This window comes from Balaenoptera physalus (genome assembly GCF_965194825.1).
Source record: "Balaenoptera physalus genome assembly, chromosome: 4".
Taxonomy (NCBI): domain Eukaryota; kingdom Metazoa; phylum Chordata; class Mammalia; order Artiodactyla; family Balaenopteridae; genus Balaenoptera; species Balaenoptera physalus.
In genome coordinates, this window is record NC_138891.1 from 35,732,055 (window position 1) to 35,756,607 (window position 24,553).

The 24,553-nt window shown below is 39.8% G+C and overlaps 1 protein-coding gene across 2 annotated transcripts in view; it reads left to right on the forward strand.

Annotated features, from left to right (window-relative positions):
- The window catches only part of ARHGEF26 (Rho guanine nucleotide exchange factor 26), a 167,305-nt gene that overhangs the window by 37,311 nt on the left and 105,441 nt on the right, over positions 1-24,553 (forward strand). For both annotated transcript variants that reach the window (XM_082459537.1, XM_082459536.1), the window contains exon 6: positions 993-1,153. In XM_082459537.1, the coding sequence (XP_082315663.1) occupies positions 993-1,153 (161 nt within the window). The remainder of the gene's footprint in view (positions 1-992; positions 1,154-24,553) is intronic.

Consider the following 24,553-nt stretch of genomic DNA (forward strand, 5'->3'; position numbering starts at 1 on the left):
TGAACGCTTATCAGGTAAACCACTGTGTGCCTGACACCAAGAGTTTCTGCCGAGGGTCCTTCACTCCTTCTTGAGACACTGATGAGAGCAGAGAGGGTGGCTTGTTGGACGGAATGACTTGCAATTGTATGAGTTTATATAAAAGAATTCCTGTGGCTGATAAGAACCTTTTGAGGGTAGGTCCAGTCATGCTTTTTAATGCACCCAGAATATTTGCTCTTATTAACCACTAATTAGTTGGATTAAAACATAGGGAGAGGGACTTCCCTGGTGCCGCAGTGGTTAAGAATCCGCCTGCCAATGCAGGGGACACGGGTTCGAGCCCTGGTCTAGGAAGATCCCACATGCCATGGAGCAACTAAGCCCTTGCGCCACAACTGCTGAAGCCCACGCACCTAGAGCCCATGCTCTGCAACAAGAGAAGCCACCGCAATGAGAAGCCCACGCACCACAACGAAGACCCAACGCAGCCAAAAATAAATAAATTTATTTATTAAAAAAAAAAAAAAAAAAAAAACATAGGGAGAGAAAGGAGGGACCCACAAGGGAGGGAAGAAATGTATTTGTGAGAAATTTTCTCTGAATCCCAAGTGAGGTCCATAAATCTTCACTGTCCCAGAGCAGCATGCTTTGAAATCAGGGCTGGAGGAGATGACCCCAAAGGTTAATTAATGTCACACTGAGATTTTACGACATGCCCTAGCTTCCTCCCAGAGATTCTGCCCCCTGGCAAAGTGTGACCTCAGGATGCAGTCTCAAGTCATCCAAATACTTTCATTTTTTCCTATTTACACTCTAGGCAGGGACTCTATTTCTCAAAATTTGGGTATATGTGCCTTATATAAAGATAGTAGTTTGGTAATGTAGTTTTTAATACTTATCTTTTTGTATTTTTAAAGATATTATGTTATTCTTGTAGCAGAATTACGAGAGCTAGGTTTAATTCTTTAATTGAAGGAATGAATAACATATTTCTTCTTCCTTCTTCTCAGGCTATCTTTGAAGTTATATCCTCTGAACATTCATATTTACTCAGCTTGGAGATCTTGATACGAATGTTTAAAAATTCTAAAGCACTGAGTGATACGATGACCAAAACAGAGAGTCACCACCTTTTCTCCAATATTACAGATGTCTGCGAGGCAAGCAAAAAGTAAGTTCACTTTCGTTTGCCTTTGGTCATGCCAAGACATTACTTATTAACAAACAGCTGCGTTATCTCAAAAGGAAGACATTTAGAGGTGTGAAGTCTCTCATTTGTTCAATTGGCTTTTATATTTATTCCTTGAAATAAATTTTAAGATGTGTTTCAAGGTGTTGATATATAGACAGATGCTAAGTGTGTAATTAATTGTCACAGAAGACAGTTATATCTAAGGTCTCTTTATTCCTTCTCTTTCTCCCTACTTCTCCTTTTTCCCTTTTATTTTTCCTTTTTAATTATGCCAATAATATAACAACATTAGTTGGAAGGAAACAAGGTAACTCACGATCAAACCATTCAAATACAGAAATTATTTCTGTTTACATTTTCATAGTCTTGTCCTTGTTAAGATATGTATACGTTATTTTTAACATGCAGTCATAGTGACCATAATGATTTTTACAGATTTTCCCTATTTCACTTTCCATAAGCATTATTAGAAGAGTTTCCATTATTATTCTTAATGAGTGCAGGAAGCTCAGTTTGTACACCAGTGGTGAGCTCTTCTGTCCTTCCGAGGGAACTACACAGCCTGCACTGGAGCCACGTGCCAGCAGTGTTGAGCCACCCGAAGTTGCTATTTTGATCAAAATGCTATTAGATCAAACTGGATTGAATGTTGGCAGTTTTGTATGGTTGGGTCAAAGGTAGGTTTACTGTACAACTCATGAAGCTTAAGCTTCAAGGCTCCTCATTTGCAAGGGCACCTTTTAAATATTTGCTTTTGTGCCTCATTTTTTTCTTAGAGGGCCTCCAAATTGTGCAGGCTTCAGGGCCCACAAAAACAGGATCTGTCCCTGGGGTGAGTACCCCTTGTGAATCTGGACGTTGTTCATTTGTCACTTGAGGGAAAATCCAAGTAGGCAGTGACGGTAACACGTTTGTATCCCTGGCTCCGTCGCTGTGTGCAGGTAGATTTTCCTTTTGAACTGCAAGATTGAACATCTGTGCTGAACAGGTTAGGGTGTGAGTTGGGGCCACTGCAGAGGTGCAATTCGTGGTCAGATCAGCGAGCTCTCCCAATATTTTATGGTAGGGACACAACTTCAGAAGCCAGATTCTGCCACAAGAAAAGATCTTGGCAATCTTATTACTGGCATGGATACTTAAAAATATGTGTCCAGAGGACCTGCTGGGCCTTAGAGAACGGGGGCCTGTGGTGTGCAGGTGGTGACACACACTGCAGCTTGGAAGTCCTTTTTCAGAAGCTGGGTCATTGCTTGTGTTCAGCCTATTGGGGTTTTTTTTGGTACCAGTCTTGCCCATTTTGGTAAGAGAAATGAAAAATCTCCTTTCTCCCGTTAGCGAAGGGGGCAGAGCAAGAGCCTTAGATGGTGTGTCCCTGTTCAACAGGTATTCAGATTTCAAAATGAGTCTCTTTCATTTTAACTTGTACTTTGGTTTAACTATGAAAATAAATCTCCATGTTAGATATATCGCTATAAAGAATTATTTCTGTTTTGATAACCATAAAATGTAAGTCATGATTTTAATTAGAATATGTTTCCTGAAAACCATGGTGGCATGTTTTTCACTCCTCTCTGGAATTATTCTTTGAATCGTGTGGCCATCAGTCCACTTCTTATAGCGTATAAATGACTCTAGAGAAAGCTGTTAGTTCTGATTGTTGAGTAACAGCAGTTCTTTTTTTTTTTTTTTTAATTTATTTATTTTATTTATTTTTGGCTGCATTGGGTCTTCGTTGCTGTGTGCAGGCTTTTTCTAGTTGCGGCGAGTGGGGGCTACTCTTTGTTGTGGTGCGCGGGCTTCTCATTGTGGTGGCTTCTCTTGTTGCGGAGCACGGGCTCTAGGCACGCAGGCTTCAGTAGTTGTGGCACATGGGCTCAGTAGTTGTGGCTTGCGGGCTCTAGAGCGCAGGCTCAGTAGTTGTGGTGCACGGGCTTAGTTGCTCCGCAGCATGTGGGATCTTCTCAGACCAGGACTTGAACCCGTGTCCCCTGCATTGGCAGGTGGATTCTTAACCACTGCACCACCAGGGAAGCCCAACAGCAGTTCTTGAACAGAGTATGTTTTGGGTCCTAAGAGTCTTTGGGCCACGATAGCACTGCTGGTGTACCAGGCGTGCTTCAGAAGGAGCCTGGGCCCCAGCAATTACATCTTTTCTTGGTAGTTGGTTAACCTTGAGAAGGTTGCTAAACCTCTCCAACTCATTTCTTAAATATAAAATGGGGATAAAACCCATAATTGGTTAATCCCGAAATAAGTCATTTTATTTAAATTATAGATGAAAATTTTATTATTTTAATTTCACTCATTTACAAAATTTAAATCTCTTATGATTTTACTTAAATGTTTTCATTTCTGTAGTAACCTAAAATAAGAGGCTATTCTGGACATTTTTGTCTATTTTTCATTTTTAAAACAAAACTCAGAAACTTCTAAGCCTGCATTAAATGATAAAGAAAGAAATATCTTTATCCTTTACATTTTTGTTTTGTTTTTATTTGAAATGCAGTGTTTTAATTTGGAGAGATGCCTATGTAATATTTGATCTCTGTTATATTTCAACTAAGAATGATCAGCTTCTGCATGGTAATCCTGTGTCTGTATCCTAATAACTTACATTACAAAAGTTTATTTAAGTTTAAAATACTCATTTCAGATACAGCCTTTTTAAAATTCAAAGTTCTCAGAAGATTTACAAAACCTATTTCATTATGTAAAGCCTGCTTGTTGAATTTCCAGCATTTGGTCTCCAAGAGTGACTGACTCGCAAGTGGTAATGCCTTCATGTGCTACCCATGAAAGAGTTTCCAGTCTTAAGAAATCATAAAATTTTCATTTTTTTCTTGAAGAAACAAACGATCAGTGTCTGAATTATTCAGTACTGAGTAAGTGGGGCATTGTTAAGTGTGGCATAATCAAGACTATTTTCATTGCTTTACTTTCACCTGATGAAAAATTGTAGCTCTAGGTGACGGGATATTTAGTGGAGGCTGAGGTCACAACATGCTCAACATTTGACTTAACAATGTGATGTCTGGTCCTCTTTACAGTGGCTCAGGTTCTTCACTGTTTTCCAGTAAATGTCACCAAGAAGCCCTCATGTGTAACAGGATGCTCTATGAAAACAAACAGGCAGGGACAAGATCATTCTGATTCTGGGTGTGTGCATTTATCAGTGGATGTGCCTACTGAATTCTTTCCTGCTTTATAAAGAATTGTTCATTTCAGTCAACACTTGTGGAGCCTCCTATTCTGCCAGATGCCTGGATTCTAGAGCATTTCGGCTGGTGGCATCTGCCCTGTGGCTCTTGGTCCTCAGGGGCCAGTGGCGGCCAACGGAACATCCCCAGTGTGTGTGCAGAGGCATCCTAGGGCAGGGCGCTTACCCAAAATGGGCAGGTTTGGGTCATGCTGGAGGTTATGGGCCTAGGGCCCCTGGTGAGAATCACAGGGGAGGATGAGAGAAGATGGTAATGGCCTTTGTGTGCCTACTGAGGAGTTTTTACTGTTTACTGAAGGCTGGGTAGACACAATGGGCAATTAAGTAGGGGACTGACGGACAGTGATGGTCTGGGAGATGACAGTAGAATGGTGTTTGCATAAGAGAGGAGGTGAAGATGGTGAAAGGTTTGGGGCCATTGCAGTAACACAGCCAGAGATGATGGGAATCCTATAGGAGTCCTAAGAGGAAGGACTTGAAGGATATTCAGAACCTGCAATCCTGAGGACTTGGCAAGAGAGAGGGCGGAGTTTTGTTTACCTCCCAGCTTCTACCTGGTTGACTGTGGATGGTGGGTGTATTAGCCAGGGTGTAAGAGAAACAGGTTGGGGCTTAATGAGGGAGATAAGGAATTCAATTTGGGGCAAGTTTGAAATGACTGTGGAGCATGAGGGGAAGGTGTCTAGTTGAAAGGAGAAAAAGATTAGAATTCCAGAAAAATCTTGAATTGAATGTAGATTTGAGTCATGTACGTTCTTGGCACAGTGGGTTTAAATGAGATACTAGAGCTTGTAGTGATGGTTTTTAAGTGGTGGTGGTGGTACTGGTGGTGGCTGTGTTTGCCTCCTAGGGGCATTTGGAATGTGTTTTTGGTTGCCCCAGTGACCTGGGGACTCTTTTGGCATTAGTAGGTGGGGGCCAGAGGTGCCAGATGTCTTACAAGGGGTAGGAGTGCCCCAGACAAGCATGAATTGTCCCACCCAAATGCCCATTGTGTCCTCCTCGAGATGCACGGATCGAGCAAAATGAAAAGGAAAACCAAGGTCAGAATTTTGGCACAGAAACATTTAAGGAGCCTACGTCGGGGGCGGGGGGTGGGGGGCAAAATTGAAGCAAATAGGGTAAGAAGAACTGCCAGGACCTTTCTCAGGCCCCTTGGCTGTGGAGGGTTTGCCCCTCTCTTTAATGCCTTCCTGTCACCCCCTGTGTCAGTGCCATGGGCAAGGCAGCTGTTTGCTTTGTAATCTTCTTTAAAGGCATATGCGGAGAGGCAGCTGGAACCCTACTGGTTCTGTATTTGACCCCTCTTACAAAGAGTGCGGCCCTTTTCTTTGTCTTGGGATGATTAGAACTAAATGCTCTTAAGTTCATGCAGTCCCAGTATGCCTTTGGTCAGTGCTAGGGCAGGGCCTTTGATCTCTCAGCTCTGGACCTACTTCCTTCTACCTTTGACAGTTTTAACTTCCCTCTGACTCAAATGCATGAAATCTCCCTGGATTCATGGTCTCTCTGTCTTTTAAGGCCCAAAGATGTCCTAAAAACCTAATCATCCCATGAAAAAAAGGGAGTATTAGATATCTTTTGTTTAGAAATGAATAGGCTTAATTCATAACTAAACACCACACATTGTATATGCTTTACCTATTTGCATATATCCTCTGATTATTTTTTTTGTTCTGCTTTTACGTATCTGTGTGTGTTCATTTAGAATAATTTATAGATAGTTGCCATATTAATAGAAAAAGACCTACAAGTATGATTAATTTACATGAATTAGCAACAGAATATGATCTTATTCAATAATTCCACTTGTTTTTAAATTTAAGATCTATTGATGGTAAAAGACTGATACTATGGTAAGGAGATTGCCCTTTGTATAAGACTGAATATTAATCCCACTGCAGTGTTTAGAAACATTAAGGTCTAAGTAAGGTCTTTTGTATTAAAATGTTTTCTGCAAAATGAAAACTAGATGAACCTCTGTTTTGATGTTTTATAAAATGATGTGTTTTTAATCTTAATTCTGAGTTTTCATTCTAAATATCTAGATTATGCTAACAATACTTCATTTGCATTTTTTCAATAATGGAATATACTGTTATTTGTAACCTCTAAAAATATGCTGCTAAAGAACTTTGCAAGATGCTTGTTTTTCTTGTTTCCATTACAAAGTTAAAATATTGGTATTTCTTTGGGAAGTAATTTAAAGCTAGAACTATGCTGTCTTCAGTTTCTGCAGAGCAAAATAAAAATATCCATCAATGAGCTTTTGTGTCCTGAGGAACTGAATTTGTTCCCAACATATAATGAGCAGCTAATGCCAAATTCTCCAGCTTCTGCTTTGTGTGGAAGAGTAAATTACAGTAATAGTAAACAGACAAAATGGGACTTACCCAGAACTTGCTTCTCCAGAAGATTCTTTTCCCTAATTTAATCAGATTATATTAAAATTGAAATATCATGGAACACTGGATACTGTTAACGCACGTTTTAGTATTATTTTATAAAATGACTTCATATTATAAAAAATGACATTTTACTCAAATAATGGCACAACGTATCTGCATTATAAAGTGTTTTCTCTATTTGGTAATTAAAATTCTCAACTTTAATGCATTGATAGCAAACTTTCAGAAGTTTTGTAATATTAATATTAGCATTTCGTCTTTTCCTGACTAGTTCGTAAAGCTAAATTTTAAAAGAAAAACATATTAAATTTAACTAGGCCAGAGAGTATGGATTCCTTATGTTGTAGAACCTGTTTAATTTTTTTCCCTGAAGTAATGGCTGTTGCCATTGTGTCTCATTAGCAAGTGTTCTTTGCTTTCACAATATCCAGTGTAAGTTTACCAAGTTTATTTGGTACCAACTTTACAAAGTTTATTTGGTAACTAAAGCAATTGCCCTATTTCACTTAATGTAACAGAGAAACTTTATTCTTTCTAAAACCAAACTTCTTTAGCTGACATTTGAAAGACAGTGACATTCAGAAGCTACTTTTATGACATTCTTTGACTTTTTCTCTATCCTGAGATGAATAAACAAAGAAGTTGATTTGAAATTCACCTCAAGAACTCTACAGTAATGTGGGTATTTTAGTCTACATTGTTCAGCTTTTACCAATAACTGGTGTCTGAAGTAATAAAGAAAAAAGTAATTTAAGTATCATTTCAAGTAGAGACATAAAGAAAAGACAACACATGTTTTAATAACAGATGCAGTCCTTTTAGTTAAGACTGAAGGAAAGCAGGGGGGGCATCTGAAATCTTTCTAAAAGTTAGTGCGAGACAGATGACTGGGTAGACACATGCCCTAATATTCATTCCCTTCTGAAATCCCATTAAAAATGATGGGATAGTCAATGCACAAAGGCACAAAAAGCTTTAAAGAATTAAACAAAAACAAGAAAAGAGGCATCAGGAACAATATTTTGAAACCTGAGAAACATGAGTACTCTCTAAATATTTCAGGAAGTCTGAGAAGGTTTAACTCTAAATAGTTGGTAGTGAGGAAAGCCAAGAAGGAACCAGATTTAAACCCCAGAACCTCTGGAAGGTGCAGGAATTGATGAAGTTGGGGTAAAGGTGTGACTAAAAACATGAGTTTTTTGAAAGCTGGTTTGAGAAATAGGCAGAGCCCAGACCCTCTCTTCAGCACCACACAGCTGGAGGATACCCTGCTTCACCCCAACAGCGAGGCAAAATAGATGAACTCTGGACCAGGAGATCCAGCCCCAAGTGAGGAAGGGACCAACGTACAGGAAACAAGGATATAGTGACAGTTGACACCTGAAGGCTTCTGCCCCAGTCTCCTTTTGGAACTTTGGTAACCAGGTGTATGTGTAACCTTCACCCTACTATTGTCAAATGGTGACTGGCATTCGTTCAAGTTAAGTAACGTTTTATAATTTTCAACAATGGTGTTTATATTCAAATACATTATTATTATTAATATTAAGTTTTGTAGGAGTACAGCACAAATATATAAAACCTCAAACTTTAATAAATATATCCATTTCAATAACATGTTAGGCAAGTACTTATTAACCCTAAATCTTATGTGTCTCCCTCTGTCTAATGGGGATGATAGTATATCTAACCCCCTAGGCTTGGTATAGAATTAAATGAGATAATACAGGTAGAGGGCTTAGCACAGCACTTGGTAAGCTCTCAAATTGCAGTGGTTTTGTTGATATCGTTACTGTCATTTTGATCATCTAAATCTGGTATTCTGAAATATCTTTGGATTTTGTATTTATTGACTTTGGTGTGTACGTCCTCTAGATTAGCCTCAGCCGGCATTGGTCTAGGACTAGGTTAGAGAACAGGTCTTGTTTTATAAAGACCCTCGCGCAATGGTTTGCATGAGTTTGTATTTAAAGATGACTGTGGCAAGTCTTATGACACTGTAGCGATCGTCTTTATTTTGACTTTGAATGAAGTAAAAAATAAACGGGTTCTTTCCTAATCATAATGTGTATTAGTCATGACTTAGTTTAGGACTAAAACCTGTGCTGTTTGCTTCCTCTCAGCCTGGTGTTTGCTTGTGAGTGGTAGATTCCTTGACCCAGGACTTCAAAACAGGCCCCTGACATGCTCCAGCTGCCAACTGGGCCATTCTCCTGGTTATTTTTTTGCAGACATTTGGGCCATTACATGCTTTTTTGCCTTTTTGCATTGCTTTTGCAGGCTCCAAGAGTCTGTGGATTTTGAGTTGTCACGTGGAGATTTAAACTTGGATAATGACCCTGGTTGGGACAGACGAAAGTGTTACCAAGCTTAGTCATTAACTGTTATCAATCTTAAACTAGAGTAGAACTTTGTGGAAAAAGAAACAAGGGCTGGGGTTTAGTTGCCGTATTTCATCTGCACTGCATTTGCAGCTGTGGATTTTGAACCATTACATGGATTTTTGACTCTGCCAGTTGTAAGTTAAACAACCGCAGGACCACACAGTTTTTCTGGCTGATGGGAAAGACTTTCATATAAACTTTGTGATTTAGCCAAGTTAAATCTAGCACTTGATTTAAGAACAAGGAAGATGGTTGATGAATTAAGTTTCAAAAGCAAGCTCTTTCAAGCTTTCTGATTGCTTGTTTATTGTGGGATGTTGTCTCTAATTGCTATGCATTAATCTTTAGCCTCTGGACATCAATTTTGTGTTTTTTCCAACACTTTTCATATTTCATCTGATTTAATCCTTTAGAGCGTCCTGCAATGTACCATCATTTCCCTTTTGCAGGTGAGGAGACTGAGACCCCAATTAATTATATGAATTTGTTTAAGATCATTTGCTTAAATGGAATTGAAACTAGTGAGGTTTTGATTCTTCAGAATGCATTCCCCTAGACCATGTTTGCAAAAATACACATATTTTAAGTACAGTTAAGATTTCAGTCTAAAGAACTAAATTTCAGTTTAGGCTTCTGTTAAGGATTACTCATCTGGAAAAGAATTAGGATTTGCTCTTTTTGATGTACATCACCCGTGAAGCTAGTCATGGAGAGTGATTAGACTCTTATCTCATATTTGAAAGTCTTTGACCTGTTAGAATGTGGAGACCTTAAAAGCAAAGAGCAGCTAGTTTTCTGACACAGCTCCATGGCATATCATAGACATCATCATCTTGTCATTTCCCTGTGGACATGATTCCCTAAGTGAAGGATATTTTCCAGTTTCTTTATCATAAGCAGTCTCTGAATGTGTCTCCATGGTTGAAGTATTGCAATATTCTCTAGAAATAAGCCAATTGATTATGAAAGTGCCGTATGTAGTTCCTATCTCATCAGATGCCCTAACGTTCAACGCTATAGTAAAATTAAAAAGACATCCACGTTGCTTATAGTAAACTCCTTAAGCTACTTTTGCAGTGATTTGAGAAAGAAAAGAAAATGCATGTTTGGGAAGTGCTGACTGAATTCAGATTATAATCTTCTGCGTCTTTGAAAAATCTAATGTTTCCAAAATAAACTTTCGTAGAAAGTGAGTTTGCAAGTCTTTCTTAGGACTTAAATGAAAGAATTCTTTATCCCTTAGTTGGTAATGTAAATACTGAGAAACCTCATGGCAAAATGTTTTATATTTGAAAATGTCAACTTTGTGTTAAAAGCTGTAAAAATATGATTTTATTAAAAAATTCTGAAATCACTTTCCATATGCTAAGAAGACAGGTGAATACAGTTTTAAATATTAATTCAGTATATTATTACCATACTCTGAGTCTAACTTTTTAAGAATGTGGAGTAAATCATACAAGCCTTGTGATTTTAGATTTTACAAGTATATTTATAGAAAAATATCTTGAGGAAAATGTGTGTCATGAGTGGTATTTGTTAAAGAATTTACCCGATACTTTATCTATACAGTGTTTTCTTTGGATTTCAAACAGGTTTCAGGAAATGATTTGAACTTGGAAAAAAGTTTGGTGGAAAGGTTCCATAGAAATGTCAAGATTGGCTAAGATTGACCTTGACACTTGTCGGGGGATTCAAACAAAAGTCCCTTTGTAGCAAGAAAACTGTCTCTGTATCGGGAGTTCATTGGAATTTCTTTTCTAGCAGAGAAGTGATATGAGCAACCAGAACAGGGCACAATAGTAGTGTTTGTGTTTATCTGCTGAAGTTGTCCCGCCGTTGTAACTCCTACTTCTCTTCCATCGTGTGTATATTTGATGTCTGACATTTAGTTATATACATACTTAGGTATGTATTTGTGTATATACGTAGATGTCTTTGAAAAATCTGCCAGGAATAAGATGTTTTCCAGGACATCTTTGATAGCCGTTCTCAACAAGTTGAAATTTTACTTGAGTCTGTCCTGTTGAAAAGAGATCAGAAATGATTAAACCGAGAAATCATTCTCTTGGATTTCACTAAGTAACATTAAGTTAAAAATCTTCAGGAGGAAAGTTTTTTGAACACCTATATACCAAAGTAGAGTTACAGATGTAGAAAATAAACTATGGTTACTGGGGGATAAGTGGGGGGAGGGATAAATTGGGAGATTGGGATAGACATATACACACTTCTATATATAAAATAGATAAGTAATGAGGACCTACTGTAAAACACAGGGAACTATACTCAATGCTCTGTAATGGCCTATAGTGGGAAAAGAATTTAAAAAAGAGTGGATATATGTATTTGTATAACAGATTGACTTTACTGTACACCTGAAACTGATGTAACATTGTAAATCAACTATACCCCAATAAAAATCTTTTAAAAATCTATATGATTTAGCTATCTTATCTTTAATTTTTGGAGCATCTGATAGAGTCATTTGAGAATTCATGTTTTGTGGGTTTTAAAACACGTTAAATATGGGCTGAGTTTGGTTTACCTTGTTTGTGTTTATGCTGTCCTTGGGGGTCACTTGTATTGAAATGCCTTCTGTTTTGAACCTTTGCTTATCCCTTTATCCCTTTTTCTTTTTTAGTCTTCCTGGCCAATATCCAGTTTACTTCCACAGAATAGCTTTTGTGATCAGAATGTAATTTTATTAATTTAGAATATCAGAATTTTATCAATTTATTAATAAATTTAAAGATGAGAGTATCGTTTTATTAATATTTCTGAGAGGTATACTAAGTGATTTTTCTGCTTTTTGCTCCCTTTCCAATTTAGGGAGGAGGGAAAATATAATTCTTTAGACTCCAAACACTCCTCCCCTGCATACTGTTGAATAAAATGTATTCTTCTGGACTCTCTGAAGACCCTGTATTTGGAAACTTAGATGTTCAAATTGGAGAAACTTTGGCTTGCCTGTGACCGTTTTATTGCAGAATTTCTTGGCATGAACTTATCGCCAACTTTGAACACTAGTTTTTATTGATCACATTTCTCTTTCCTGAGACCAGAGCAAGAAATCCTCCTAATCCCATCCTTAGGAAGATCACTTCATTCCTCTGCATATCGGTTGCTAAGTGAGCACCGAGCTAATGGTGATCAGAATAACTAAAGGATCTAAAACCAGGGCCCTGAGGTCCTTGCCTACTGTGAGTTTGTTATCACCAGCTCACACTGAAGAATTACTTATTCCGACCAGTGCTTTTTCTACACAGTATATTCTCTCTACAGCATAGGAACTCAGGCAAGTTGGTCTCACAGAGGGTGGACTTTGCAAATGCCACCTTAGGCTTAGAAATCTGACTTCCATCAGAGTCTGGATGTGGTTAAACCCTTTTGGGGATGGTATGAAAAAATGCAACTGTACACGTTGCCAGTCTTTTTTTTTTTTTTTAAATGCGGGAAAGATTGGCTGGAGGAAGTAAAGATGTGAAGAACCCTCTAACAGGAGGATAATGTAGGAAAACAGTTTTCTGGAGGTGAACATCCAAACTATGAAAAACAGATGGGGCAGGGCTGTCTTCTCCTTCCTCTGGGAACCGTTGAACACCGTACTGGAGGATATGGGGAATGGCATTTTGATAATCTTCGTGGCTGTGTTTCTCTTAACAAGCCTAGAATTGAGTGGTAGGCAGAGCTTGACATAGGGAGCGCTTGACTTGTCTAGAGACGCTTTGGTCCATTTGAAATACCTGTTTTTCCCTTGTGAGGTCTGTATGTCCTTGTCAAGGGCTGGCTCGCTGTTGGTTCCTGTGGAGGAGGCTCCGCTTTAATCCAGGAGACAGTGGGTGAGACACCCCACCCACCACTGCCCCAAATAACACAGAACCTGGTGAAGAATTCAAATTCTGCCAAAGCGTATACAGCGAAAAGTCCCCCAGTACATCTGGTTTGTGATGTAGCTTCCAGAGATGTCCTCTGCATATATAAGTATGATTTTTAAACCACAATTATATCCATTTTTTTTCTCTTCCTATACTCCCCAAAATAAGCCAGGGTGTCGTCAATCTAGCTTCTTTTTTAGGCACTTTAAATGAGTGGTTCCACATGAGTTATGGAATTTATTTTCTTGGGGAAACAGTCGTTATTCTGAATATGAGATTTTTTTATTGAGCATTACATCTTCGTTCTTTAATAAAATATTTTAGGGTGAGTTTTTCAGTGTAATTTGTAGGAGACCTACTGTGTACCAGGCAGTGTGCTAAGCACTGGAAATACAACAGTGAAGATGACAGGCAAGACCCCCGTCCTGGTGATCTAGTGGGGTAAACGCACATGGTACAGGTGCCTGAGAACAGGGTACCCCTCACAGCAGGACCAGAGCTGGGGAACTGGGGCAGTGTTTTTCCTCTAACTCTTAATTACTTGTCTTTCCTTATGCTCCCTCATCAGATTAATCTCATAAGATTAATGGTCTTTAGTAGATTCCTATTTTAATTTAGATACAATTGACATATAACATTAGTTTCAGATATAAAATGTAATGATTTGATATTCGTATATACTATTGCAAAATGATCATCACAATAAGTCTAGTTAAGATCCATCACCATGCACAGTAATACAATTTTTTTCTTGTGATGAAAATGTGTGAGAGCTACACTCTTAGCAACTATCAAAAATACAATAAAGTCGGGGCTTCCCTGGTGGTGCAGTGGTTGAGAGTCTGCCTGCCAATGCAGGGCACACGGGTTCGAGCCCTGGTCTGGGAAGATCCCACATGCCGCGGAGCAACTGGGCCCGTGAGCCACGGCCGCTGAGCCTGCGCGCATGGAGCCTGTGCTCCGCAACAAGAGGGGCCGCGATGGTGAGAGACCCGCGCACTGCGATGAAGAGTGGCCCCCGCTCGCCGCCACTACAGAAAGCCCTCGCGCACAAATGAAGATCCAACACAGCCAAAAATAAATAAATAAATAAATAAATTAAAAAAAAAAAAAAATACAATAAAGTATTGTTAACTATAGTCCCCAAGCTGTACTTTATTAGCAGATGTTTTAGTTCAAATGTAATTCTGTCTCGTTTCTATTTGTAGAAATCCCACACTAGTCATTTGCTGTTAATTAGTTTATATTTGCAAGTAACTTCATTAGATGGGCAATTGGGATGTATGGAGTGGAGCTTAATAGACTAACATTTCTGCAACATAATTGGTCATTTAACGACAATACAAAGATTTTCTTTTGAAGAATAATGGAGCCTGGGTTATGTCTCGGTTCAAAATACTAAACATACTTCCAGTTTGAGTGCGTAGTTCTTTGATTTCCTTGCCTCTGAATTATTTATAAATCTGGGAGATTTGGATGCCTTCAGTTAATCTAGCTTAAGGGAAAGTCATCTTATTTATGCTTCAGGTTTACTAAGCACTCCTTTTTCATCATGTCCTTACGTAACATTTGGTTTTGTTAAAATTTCTCATGATTACTGTCTTATTTATAAAAATTCAGGTAACTTATTTAAAATGAGACAGAAAGTGTAAAACCTGTCAATCATGTTAGCTTGGCTAAGAGATAGCTCACCTGCTGTTAATTTATTTCTCATAGTAAACACTGTGGTACAGCTGAGCTCGGTTTACTCTTTTATTTTGTCTTGTGACTAACAAACTATTTCCATGGAATTTTGGGATAGAGAGGGAGCTTAGAGGCCATCTATTCCATTCTGGGACTTACAGACAGTACCCAGGCCTCACAGCTAATTAGAATCAGAGCTAAGGCTAGAACCTAGGACTTCTGATCCTTGGTTCATTGGATATTTCATTGTGGTTTTAATAAGTTATATATTTACATGGCTTAAAAGTACAAGCATATCAAATGATATATACCTGTATTTGTTTGGGTTTTTTTTTAAGATTTATTTATTATTTATTTATTTATTTATTTATGGCTGCGCCGGGTCTTAGCTGCGGCACGCGGGATCTTCGTTGAGGCGTGCAGGATCTTTTGTTGCAGCGTGCGGTCTTCATTGTGGTGCTTGGGCTTCTCTCTAGTTATGGCGCGCAGGCTCCAGGGGGCGTGGGCTCTGTAGTTTGCGGCACGCAGGCTCTGTAGCTGAGGTGCCTGGGCTCAGTTGCCCCGTGGCATGTGGGATCTTAGTTCCCCGACCAGGGGTCGAACCCGTGTCCCCTGCATTGGAAGGTGGATTCTTTACCGCTGGACCACCAGGGAAGTCCCTATACTTGTATTTGGAGACGCCTGCTTGCCCCCCTCTCCCCGTCGACCCTGTTACCTTTCACCTCCTATTAATGTATTAGATGTCTTGTTTCTGCTTCCAGCATTTCTTTATGCAGATTCAGGCAAATATAATACAATTAGTTCTTATTGTCCCCCATTTCTTAAAAAGTAGCATACTGACGATATACACTATTCTGCGTCTTTTTTTCTCTCATTGAAGTTTAAATGAAAGCTTTTGAGAAGAGTCTGCGCCTACAGATCCCACTTCATTTGCTACAGTTAGACCAGGACCAGGTTGCTCTATTTAGCCTGACTCCATAGCGTATGACAAATACGGGAACTTAGCTCTGGAAAGACTATGTAGTGAAAAATGATGAGAAATGGAAAATAAAACTCAAGATCGAAAGTTACTGAAATTGCTCTTATTTGACCCAAGGAGGAGAAGGTTTGGGGCATTACTAGTTTATAGGTGGAAAAAAGAAGGCTCAGAGGGAGGTAAAGGAAGTTACCCATAGTCACCCAACCAGTGGGTGTCTGACTGGGGACTTGCACCCAGATTTTCCTGCCAGAAGTGAAATCTCTATGCTCCTTCTGCATCACGAGCTTGATACCTTTATGAGAGAGTGACATGTATAGTTGATACTCGTTATTTGGGGTTTCCATATTTGCTAATTTACCTCCCACTAAAATTTATCTGTAACCCCAAATCAATACTTGCTGTGCTTTTGTAGTCATTCAGACACATGGTCTATTTAATGCCACATTTTTTGCATTTTTGTGAAGGTTATTTGTTGGTGATTTTGCTGTTCAACATGGCCCCCAAGTATAGTGCTGAAGTGCTGTCTAGAGTGCCCAAGTGTAAGAAGGCTGCGATGTGTTTTGTGGAGAAAAATGTGTGTATTAGATAAGCATTGTTCAGGCATGAGTTATAGTGCTGTTGGCATGAGTTCAATGCTTAGGAATCAATAACAATATTAAATAAAATATCTTCAAACAGAAACACACATAAAACAAGGTTTTGTATTGATTAATGGATGAAAATGCTGTGACCAGAGGCGTATAGGAACCTAACTCTGTATTTCCACTTAGGAGTAATGGTTCTGTGTTTGCTAGTTCAGTGATCACAGTAACTTTATAGAACACAACTATCATGAATAATGAGAACAGGCAACACATTCAAAACTTAAGTGGCCAGCTCCTTGCTAGCTCTAGTTGGGTTTATTTCTGCTCATTCTCTCCAGAGGTACAGCAGAAATAATTTCAGTTAGATGTGAGAGAAAAAAATATTCTCAGGAATGAAATAACTCAGGACTGTAAAAAACTACAATTAAGCTTTAATGGTTTATTCTAAAACACTGTAAAGATTGAGACTTCTGGAATGTTGCGAAGCGTAGTGTTACTGACAGCATTAGCGTTGTGACTAATGGTGTCATCAGTCTGCCTGGGTTCCCATCCCTGCTCTACCTCTTGCCCTGTGTGACCTTGGGCAAACTTCGTAACATCTTTGTCTCTCAGTATGCATGTGTGCAAACTGGAGATGGTGGCAATACGTACTTCTTTGGGTTGTTGTGGAAATTAAATTAGTCAATACATGAAAAGCAGTTAGAATAGTTCCTAGTATATAGTAAGTGCTCTTTAAATTATTAGGATAATTGCACGTCCTTGTTTGCCCAGGATAATTTCAGTTGTTGGGTGTAATTATTAATTACTCCGTTCTCACTCAAGAGGTATCCCAGCTTGAAGGATAAACTGTGTGGTGATGCCAGTCAGCTGTGAGGATGATTCTTAATCAGCGGCTACTTCTGCAAATACAAGCTGGGATGATTAATTTCTTTTTCCTCTTCAAGAACGAAGTTGAAAACTGACTCCTCTTAGTTTTGGACAGCTGCTTGGAGAAGAAGAAAAGGAGAGGGAGGGACAGGTTGAGTGTTCAGATGTGGCACGAAGCTGCGTGACTCTTACTCATTTTGTTTCCTGCTCTATGAAAGAGTGGTCCAGAGTCTGGTTCTGGTACTAGAGTAGAGAGGCCACGTCTTCCCCACTGGTCAGCTTTTTCTCCAGGAGCCAGGAAAGACTTGTAGGAAACACTACTGGTCAGGGGACCTAAGAGATCAGGGTCTTGTTAAGAAAGTTCTCATGAAGTTTGTCTTAAATTTTAGCCTCATGAGAAGATTCAGGGTGCCTATGGACTCCATTTGATGTCAGCAAGTAACACTGGTGACTTATGTCATCACTACTGAAGGATGCCTAGGACCCTCCTTTCTTCGGGAGATCTTTTAGGAAAAGCATTACCTTTCTAGCTGAGATGCTGTAAATACATCGTGATACACAGGAACAGAAATGGAGTGATGAGCTTTTAGGTGTCCTTCTTCCCTTTGTTCATTCACTGTTGAGCTGTCTTTTTAGAACAGTTTTGGGTTAGAGCAAAATTGAATATAAAGTGCAGAGATTTCTCACATACCCCCCAACTTCCCACAAGCATAGCCTCCCTCACTATTAACATCCCCACCAGAGTGGCCCATTTGTTACAACTTATGAACCTCCATTGACATCATTATCACCCAAAGTCCTAGCTTACGTTAGGGTTCACTTTTGGTGTTGTACAGTCTGTGGGTTTTGTCAAATGTGTAATGACTTGTATCTACCATTACAGTAACATACAGAATGGTTTTCACTGCCTTAAAAATCCTCTGTGGCCTATCTGTTCATCCTTCCCTCTCCCCGGGCCTCTAGCAACCACTGATCTTTTTACTGTCTCCATAGTTTTGCCTTTAACAGAGTGTTGAGTTCTGAAGTGGTTCTTTGTCCCACATGCCCTGTACCTTTGGAGATGGCCGTGAGCCGTCAGAGGCACTGTTGAATAGGCAGTTCGATATGTAAGTTTGGATTGGGGCAGTTTGAAGGGTGAAGACATATGTGGGAGTGGTTGGCATATAGATGGACTTTCAAGCGATGGTGCTGGATGAGGTTACTGGAGAAAGAATGGAGATGGAGGAGAGAGCACCAAACACCAAGCCCTGGGACCTTCCAACTCTAAGAGATTGGGAAGATGGGGGAGAAGCTGGCAAAGGAGACGGAGATGGAACAGCCAGCGGGGGCAGAAGGAAACCCAGGAGAATGGTGTGCTCTAGAAGCCAAGTGGCATCTTGGTTTTGTTGTTTTTCCCTTTCTATCTTTATAAAGGAAAAAAATCAACATCTTAAGAATGACATTAGCCTCTTGTGGAATCCTTTTGAGGATTCATATTTTGTACTATGTCTGTGAGATGCAAAGTTCTGCACAGGAAGCAGTAGACGAAGTTGCACTTCACCGAGTAATCAAAGATGTACCTTCAGAACCCTCGTGTCTCGCTGTGGCTTTTGTGCCTAACGGAGGATTATCAGAGTAATTGGCATCACTTCCAAATGGAGAAAAGAAGGGGAGGGCGCTGCACTCTACGTGTCAATAATGCTGCTGTTGAAGTTTCACTGTGGCAGCGGACATGGTTGTTTCTTCCTGGCTTTCCCTTGTTTTCTGAATGCAGGAAGTACAGGTTGTATTTAAAAACAGGTTGGCTTAAGATTCACGCATAGCACAGATAACGTTCTAAGGGGGAGCATTTCCACACCCATTTCTTTTTACAAAATGAACCATCCAAGGGTTTTCCTGGTTATTTGTAGTGATTTGATTTGCAAAAACTATTAGCTTTATGAAAACATCTATTGCATAAATAAGGTGCCTGCTTTTATAACTTCACATTGTTGTGTAAGGGATGGGCTGTGCTTTACTATTGTTGACATTGGAGTAGAATGCTTATAAGGATCATAATTTTGCCCTTGTTTATACCAATTTTCAACATGCAGTAGCCAACACCAACATTTGAGAAAAACTTGAGGCTTTATAGCACATTTTACTTATCATCAGAATATGGTGTGTTCAGCCAGGTGCTATTAATATCTAAATATGCCAGTGCAAGAGAATTTATTAGTAAGGTTTCCATGGATTCTTTTCCCCTCTTCCCCCAGCCTGTCTAAAAATTCATTATGGACTTTTGCCAGAACGCTATAAATAATTGGACTTAATTTCCCATCTAGTTTCTTCTGGCTCAGATTACAAATATAAATTGAAAAGACTTTTCTACTGATTTCGACTCACAGAGATTGCATTAAGATTATGAAGTGATGGCTGGGTATAATTTTTCTTCCTTTATTCCTTCTGTAACTGAACTGAGAAAGTTCCCAATTAATTACAGTTCCTACAGAGATATCAGTTATTGCAATTTGCAAACTCCAAAGCCTTTATAATGAAAGACAAACATGTTACCGCTATACATTTGTTAAAATTTGATACTAATTGCAGCAATTAATTCTTCCTCACAGTTTAAATAACATTTTGCAGGCTGATAAAAGCTTATATTCTTTATTTTTATATTAACATGTCTCAGGGGTAGGGATTGATTCGTGCATTAAAGTATTTCTGATGAACAATATGTTGCTCTTCTTAGGAATTAAATGAAAACCAGAGGTTACGTAGGTTTTTGTTTTTTCCACATATGTGGAGTCTGGGCTTGCAAGATCCTGATACATGGAAGCAAAAGTTTAATGAGTCCTTAATAACTTAGGTTGCTTCTAAATAATGCATACATTTAAGGGGGCGGAAAAGTGATTTCAGAAACCTTTTGACTTGGATGGAAATTAGCATCTTCTCAGGTATCCCTTGGATGCTTTGTCATTTGATGATGATAATAATGACAATGTCTGTCACCATTTATTCAGCCTCATGTGCCAGGTACTGTGCTAAGTCCTTTCTATACTTTGTGTTACTTAATCCTTGCCATGATCTATGCAGGAGATAAATCTTTTTTAGTGGATGAGAAGCACAGAGGTTGAGTAAATTGCACCCAAGTAATCAGTACTCAGATACTAAGGGATGAGCCAGAACTCAGAGCCAAATCTGACCCTGGAGCCCTCTCTAGAGGGGGACAAATTCAAATCCCTGTGTTGGCAGCCAGGTCACGGAGCTGAGTAAAGCAGGATGGGTGTGAGATGGTCCTGAGTGATGGGGGTCACTGTACACGGGGGTGTGAGTGCAGTCGCAGCCACTGTGGCAGTTGTGGGGATGTGAGCTCAGTGTTGAGACCTGATATTTCAAGAAAAGTGGGAAATCTGGGTGTGTGGGTGCAATCTCTTGATTTTTAAGCGTTGGGAGATAATTCAGATTTTTTTAAAAAATAAGTTTATTTTATTTATTTATTTTTGGCTGCGTTGGGTCTTCGTTGCTGCACGCGGGCTTTCTCTAGTTGCGGCGAGCGGGGGCTACTCTTCGTTGCGGTGCGCGGGCTTCTCATTGCGGTGGCTTCTCTTGTTGCGGAGCACGGGCTCTAGGCGCGTGGGCTTCAGTAGTTGTGGCATGAGATTTTTAAAAACATACACATGTAGGGCAGTTTCAACCCGTCAGCCACCCATCTGAGACCTCTGGGGGTCACTTTGTTGGTTTGATCATTTGTTCTGAATTAGCCTGATAAAATCAATGGGCCTTAGGCCCGTGCACAAGGTCACACTCTTGAAGTCCCTCAGAGCCCCTCTCTACCAACTTAGCAGTATTGGAGGGGGAGGAAAGGGGAATATATATTAATGTATTGAATATTAGGGTGAATGCTTTCACCAGGATTTAGGGAAATTAAGCATGGGGACTTTCAAATATACCTTTGTCTATAATATTATGTAATTTGAGGCATTAAGAAAATACAGTTGGGCTTCCCTGGTGGCGCAGTGGTTGAGAATCTGCCTGCCAATGCAGGGGACACGGGTTCGAGCCCTGGTCTGGGAAGATCCCACATGCCACGGAGCAACTGGGCCCGTGAGCCACAGCTACTGAGCCTGCGCGTCTGGAGCCTGTGCTCCGCAACAAGAGAGGCCGCGATAGTGAGAGGCCCGCGCGCCGCGATGAAGAGTGGCCCCCGCTCGCCGCAACTGGAGAAAGCCCTCGCACAGAAACGAAGACCCAACACAGCCAAAAATAAAAATAAATTAATTAATTTAAAAAAAATTAAAAAAAGAAAAAAAAAAAGAAAATACAGGTGTATAATTTTCAATAACACATGCTTATTTCTTTTTATTTTTTCCCTCTGTTAAAATTAGATGGGTACTCAGTTAAATAATACTCCTTTGTCAAATTTTTGACATTAGAGCAACTAAAGGATCGGGTCAATTTGCCTTTTTTACAGTATTAACATGGGAGTAAAAACGGTGCCCCCTTTTTTTAAAAAAAAAAGAACAGGGAAACTTGTATACATATACACACTTTTTTTTTTTTCCTGGTTAAAAAAATTAAGAAACTTGAGTTTGGCTTCTAGGTATTAGTCTGGCAAGGAGGTAAGGCAACTACTGAAAACTGAGAAATGCTTAAAATTAGGCAATAGCTCCATAAGAGAAACATACCTTGTATAAGCACAGCAAAGAAGGATGATGACGGAGACTATTGTTATGCTGAGTCTCTGGAGGTCCTAGATGTAGTGAAAGTGCCCTTGGCATGCAGATCGGCATTTTACCAGTGAAGGGTCTCCTACTTGTAATGCTTCAAGAGTTTATTTTTTTAAAAAATTGAATTTACCACCCTGTGTCACAGAGTAGAGGGTGAAGTCCAGGTTTTGAAAGTCTAAGAAACAGTGACGGCATCCCTTTCATCTTGTTTTAAAGGCCTCTGTAAAAGGTCATGGTTAGATTTTTGACCTCTGTCCCCACACCTGCAGCTGCACTTCAATCAAACAGTTCAAGTCTGACTTGGCCTGCGGCCTGCACAGAGAGCTGAGAATGTGAAAGCTGCTTATCATAGGCCATTTAGACGATTGGAGAAAGAGAGCAGTCACGGTGGTGACCCTTTTTACCTAGAATGCCCTATGTTCATCAACTTTCCAAGGAAATGAAATCCTTCCCTCTTCTTTTTCTCTTGTTTATCTTCAAGCCAACCTTAAAAAACAAAAAAGTATAAGGAATTAATATACGGAAACCTGAAGATTTATAAAAGAAAAGCAAACCTTAATAAAATTATATTTTTCAAAGGTCTTGAATTCTTTTAAAATTCCTAGAGATAAATTCTGCATACTTTTTTTATAAAGCTGACTGCCTCCGATTTATTTAGTGTATCACTGATTCATAATAATAATAAAACCTACAAATGATCTTTTGTTTCAGAAACGCCTTCTCGTGGAGTAATTGGCTATCGCTGAATTATGACTTTTCAGTTTGCCTCCCCCAAAAGAAAGTATTTATGCTGTATGTTTTGTTTCAGAAAGGAGCCAATGGGGATTTATTTTACATAGCTAAAAGCTAAGGACAGCCCTTGGAAAAGGTACTACTGTTTAATAGAAAGGTGTATAAAACTACTTGGAAACTGTAAAGCACTATACAGTGTCTAGTTAAGCTGTCAGATGTAATAACAGATAACAAGTCTGTAGGTGAAATTTACGCTGGTCTTGTTAACACAGGTGCCCAGGCATTTTCAATTTCTAGAGAAAACTAGAGAAGCTGCTGACATCTTGAGCAGTCACATGCCTCAGCAGGACTTGGATCCTGCAGTCCAGCTCTCCAGTAGCATGTCCCTTCCCCCCTACAGGTGTAGCCGCTCACATTCCTTTTAAACTAGAGACCATCACCTTATGAAGCGGTCACAGTGCAGCTCTCCCTTGAGTAAACCACAGGTAGGCAGTTTCTTTCGTCTTTCTCAAGTTGCTGCAGCTAGCTGGTAGCCTGCCCTGCTTCTGTGGCAGAAAGTAAGTGAGGACGGTTGGGAGCTACTCTTTGGTGAAGTGACCAAAAGCAAGTGTATATGTATCTTGGTGAAAGTCTAGATTAGCTTTTGATAGTTGTTTCCACAACTGTGAAGATGTTAATTAAAAAAAAAAAGAGGGAAAACTAGAGAATGACAAACTCCTGGCAAACTGTAAGTGGTCACCTCTCTACAATCCAGCCACTGTGTATCCTGGTGAATGACAGTTGTGGTGATCTAGTGTCAGCATTCTTAACAAGCAATAAAAGAAGGTTCTGCAATGACATTGTGCTTCTGCAGGATGTAGGTGGGTGCAGGCAGTAGGCTGGCTTTATAAAATGTCTCAGAGAGCTGGTTAGGAAGGAACCAAGAGGAGGAGTGCATCGTGGGCTTTTCTTACAGGCAATTGTGTGGTTAGAAGCCAGCAGTTAGAGATTTGGTTTGGACAGCTGGGTCTCACTGATGGTTCAGAGGAAGTGGGTGACGGGACCAGAGTTTTTAGAAGGGGTTTTGGTAAGTTCTTTAAAAGTGGATTGAAACAAGGAAAAAAAAAAGAGATGGAGAATACCATGGAGAGCAAAATACCATTACAAAAGATGTGTGTTTGGGGACCAGGGTTTTGGTAGAGAAATAAGAGAAGGAAGGGGTACGGGTATAAAACAGAACACAAACATTGGTGAAATGTGACTGCTCATGGTTTATAGCTTACTGACTGGCAGCAGGCAATGTAGATTTAAGAAGTACACATGCTATAGAAATTTCTTTAAGGGAATAGATAATGTATTTTGCAATTCTAAATTCACCGTTATTAAAGGACGTTAAAGCCTGCCAGCATCTTGATTGTGGTCAAATGCAAGGTAAGAGTTTTGGATCATTTTGACTCTTCTGAACTCAGTTGCATCATTGATGCTCTTTGAAAGCCTTATGGGAGGATGTAAAAAAAAGCCTTTCTTAGCTTTCTATAAATGAACCCATTACTCACCCTTACGAGGGAGTCTATATGGTGAGGAGGCAGAAGGCTGACAGTTGTCACTTGGATCGAAGGCGTGAGCAGTGGGGCAGGGCTGCTTTGGTGTGGACACGCCGTCTGCCGTTCCCTGGTGTGACTGGGAGATTCTGGCTGGATTCCTCCCCACCGCTGCCCCACTGACCCTACAAAGATGCTTCGCATTCCCACATCTCTCAGCCCTTTGGATCCACTGAGTGGTTTCAGATTGCGTTCCTGGGGGCCTGGAATTCCCTGAAGGCACTTTAGGGTCAGCCAAGTTGGGTGTTGGTCCAAACAACTGGACTCTGGGCCTCCTGACCTGGCCTGAACCAGAACAACTCTCGTTTATTTAAATCTTGGGACTTTTCATAAGAGTCACTTGAAAAGAGAAGAAACACACACAGAATCTGCTCTC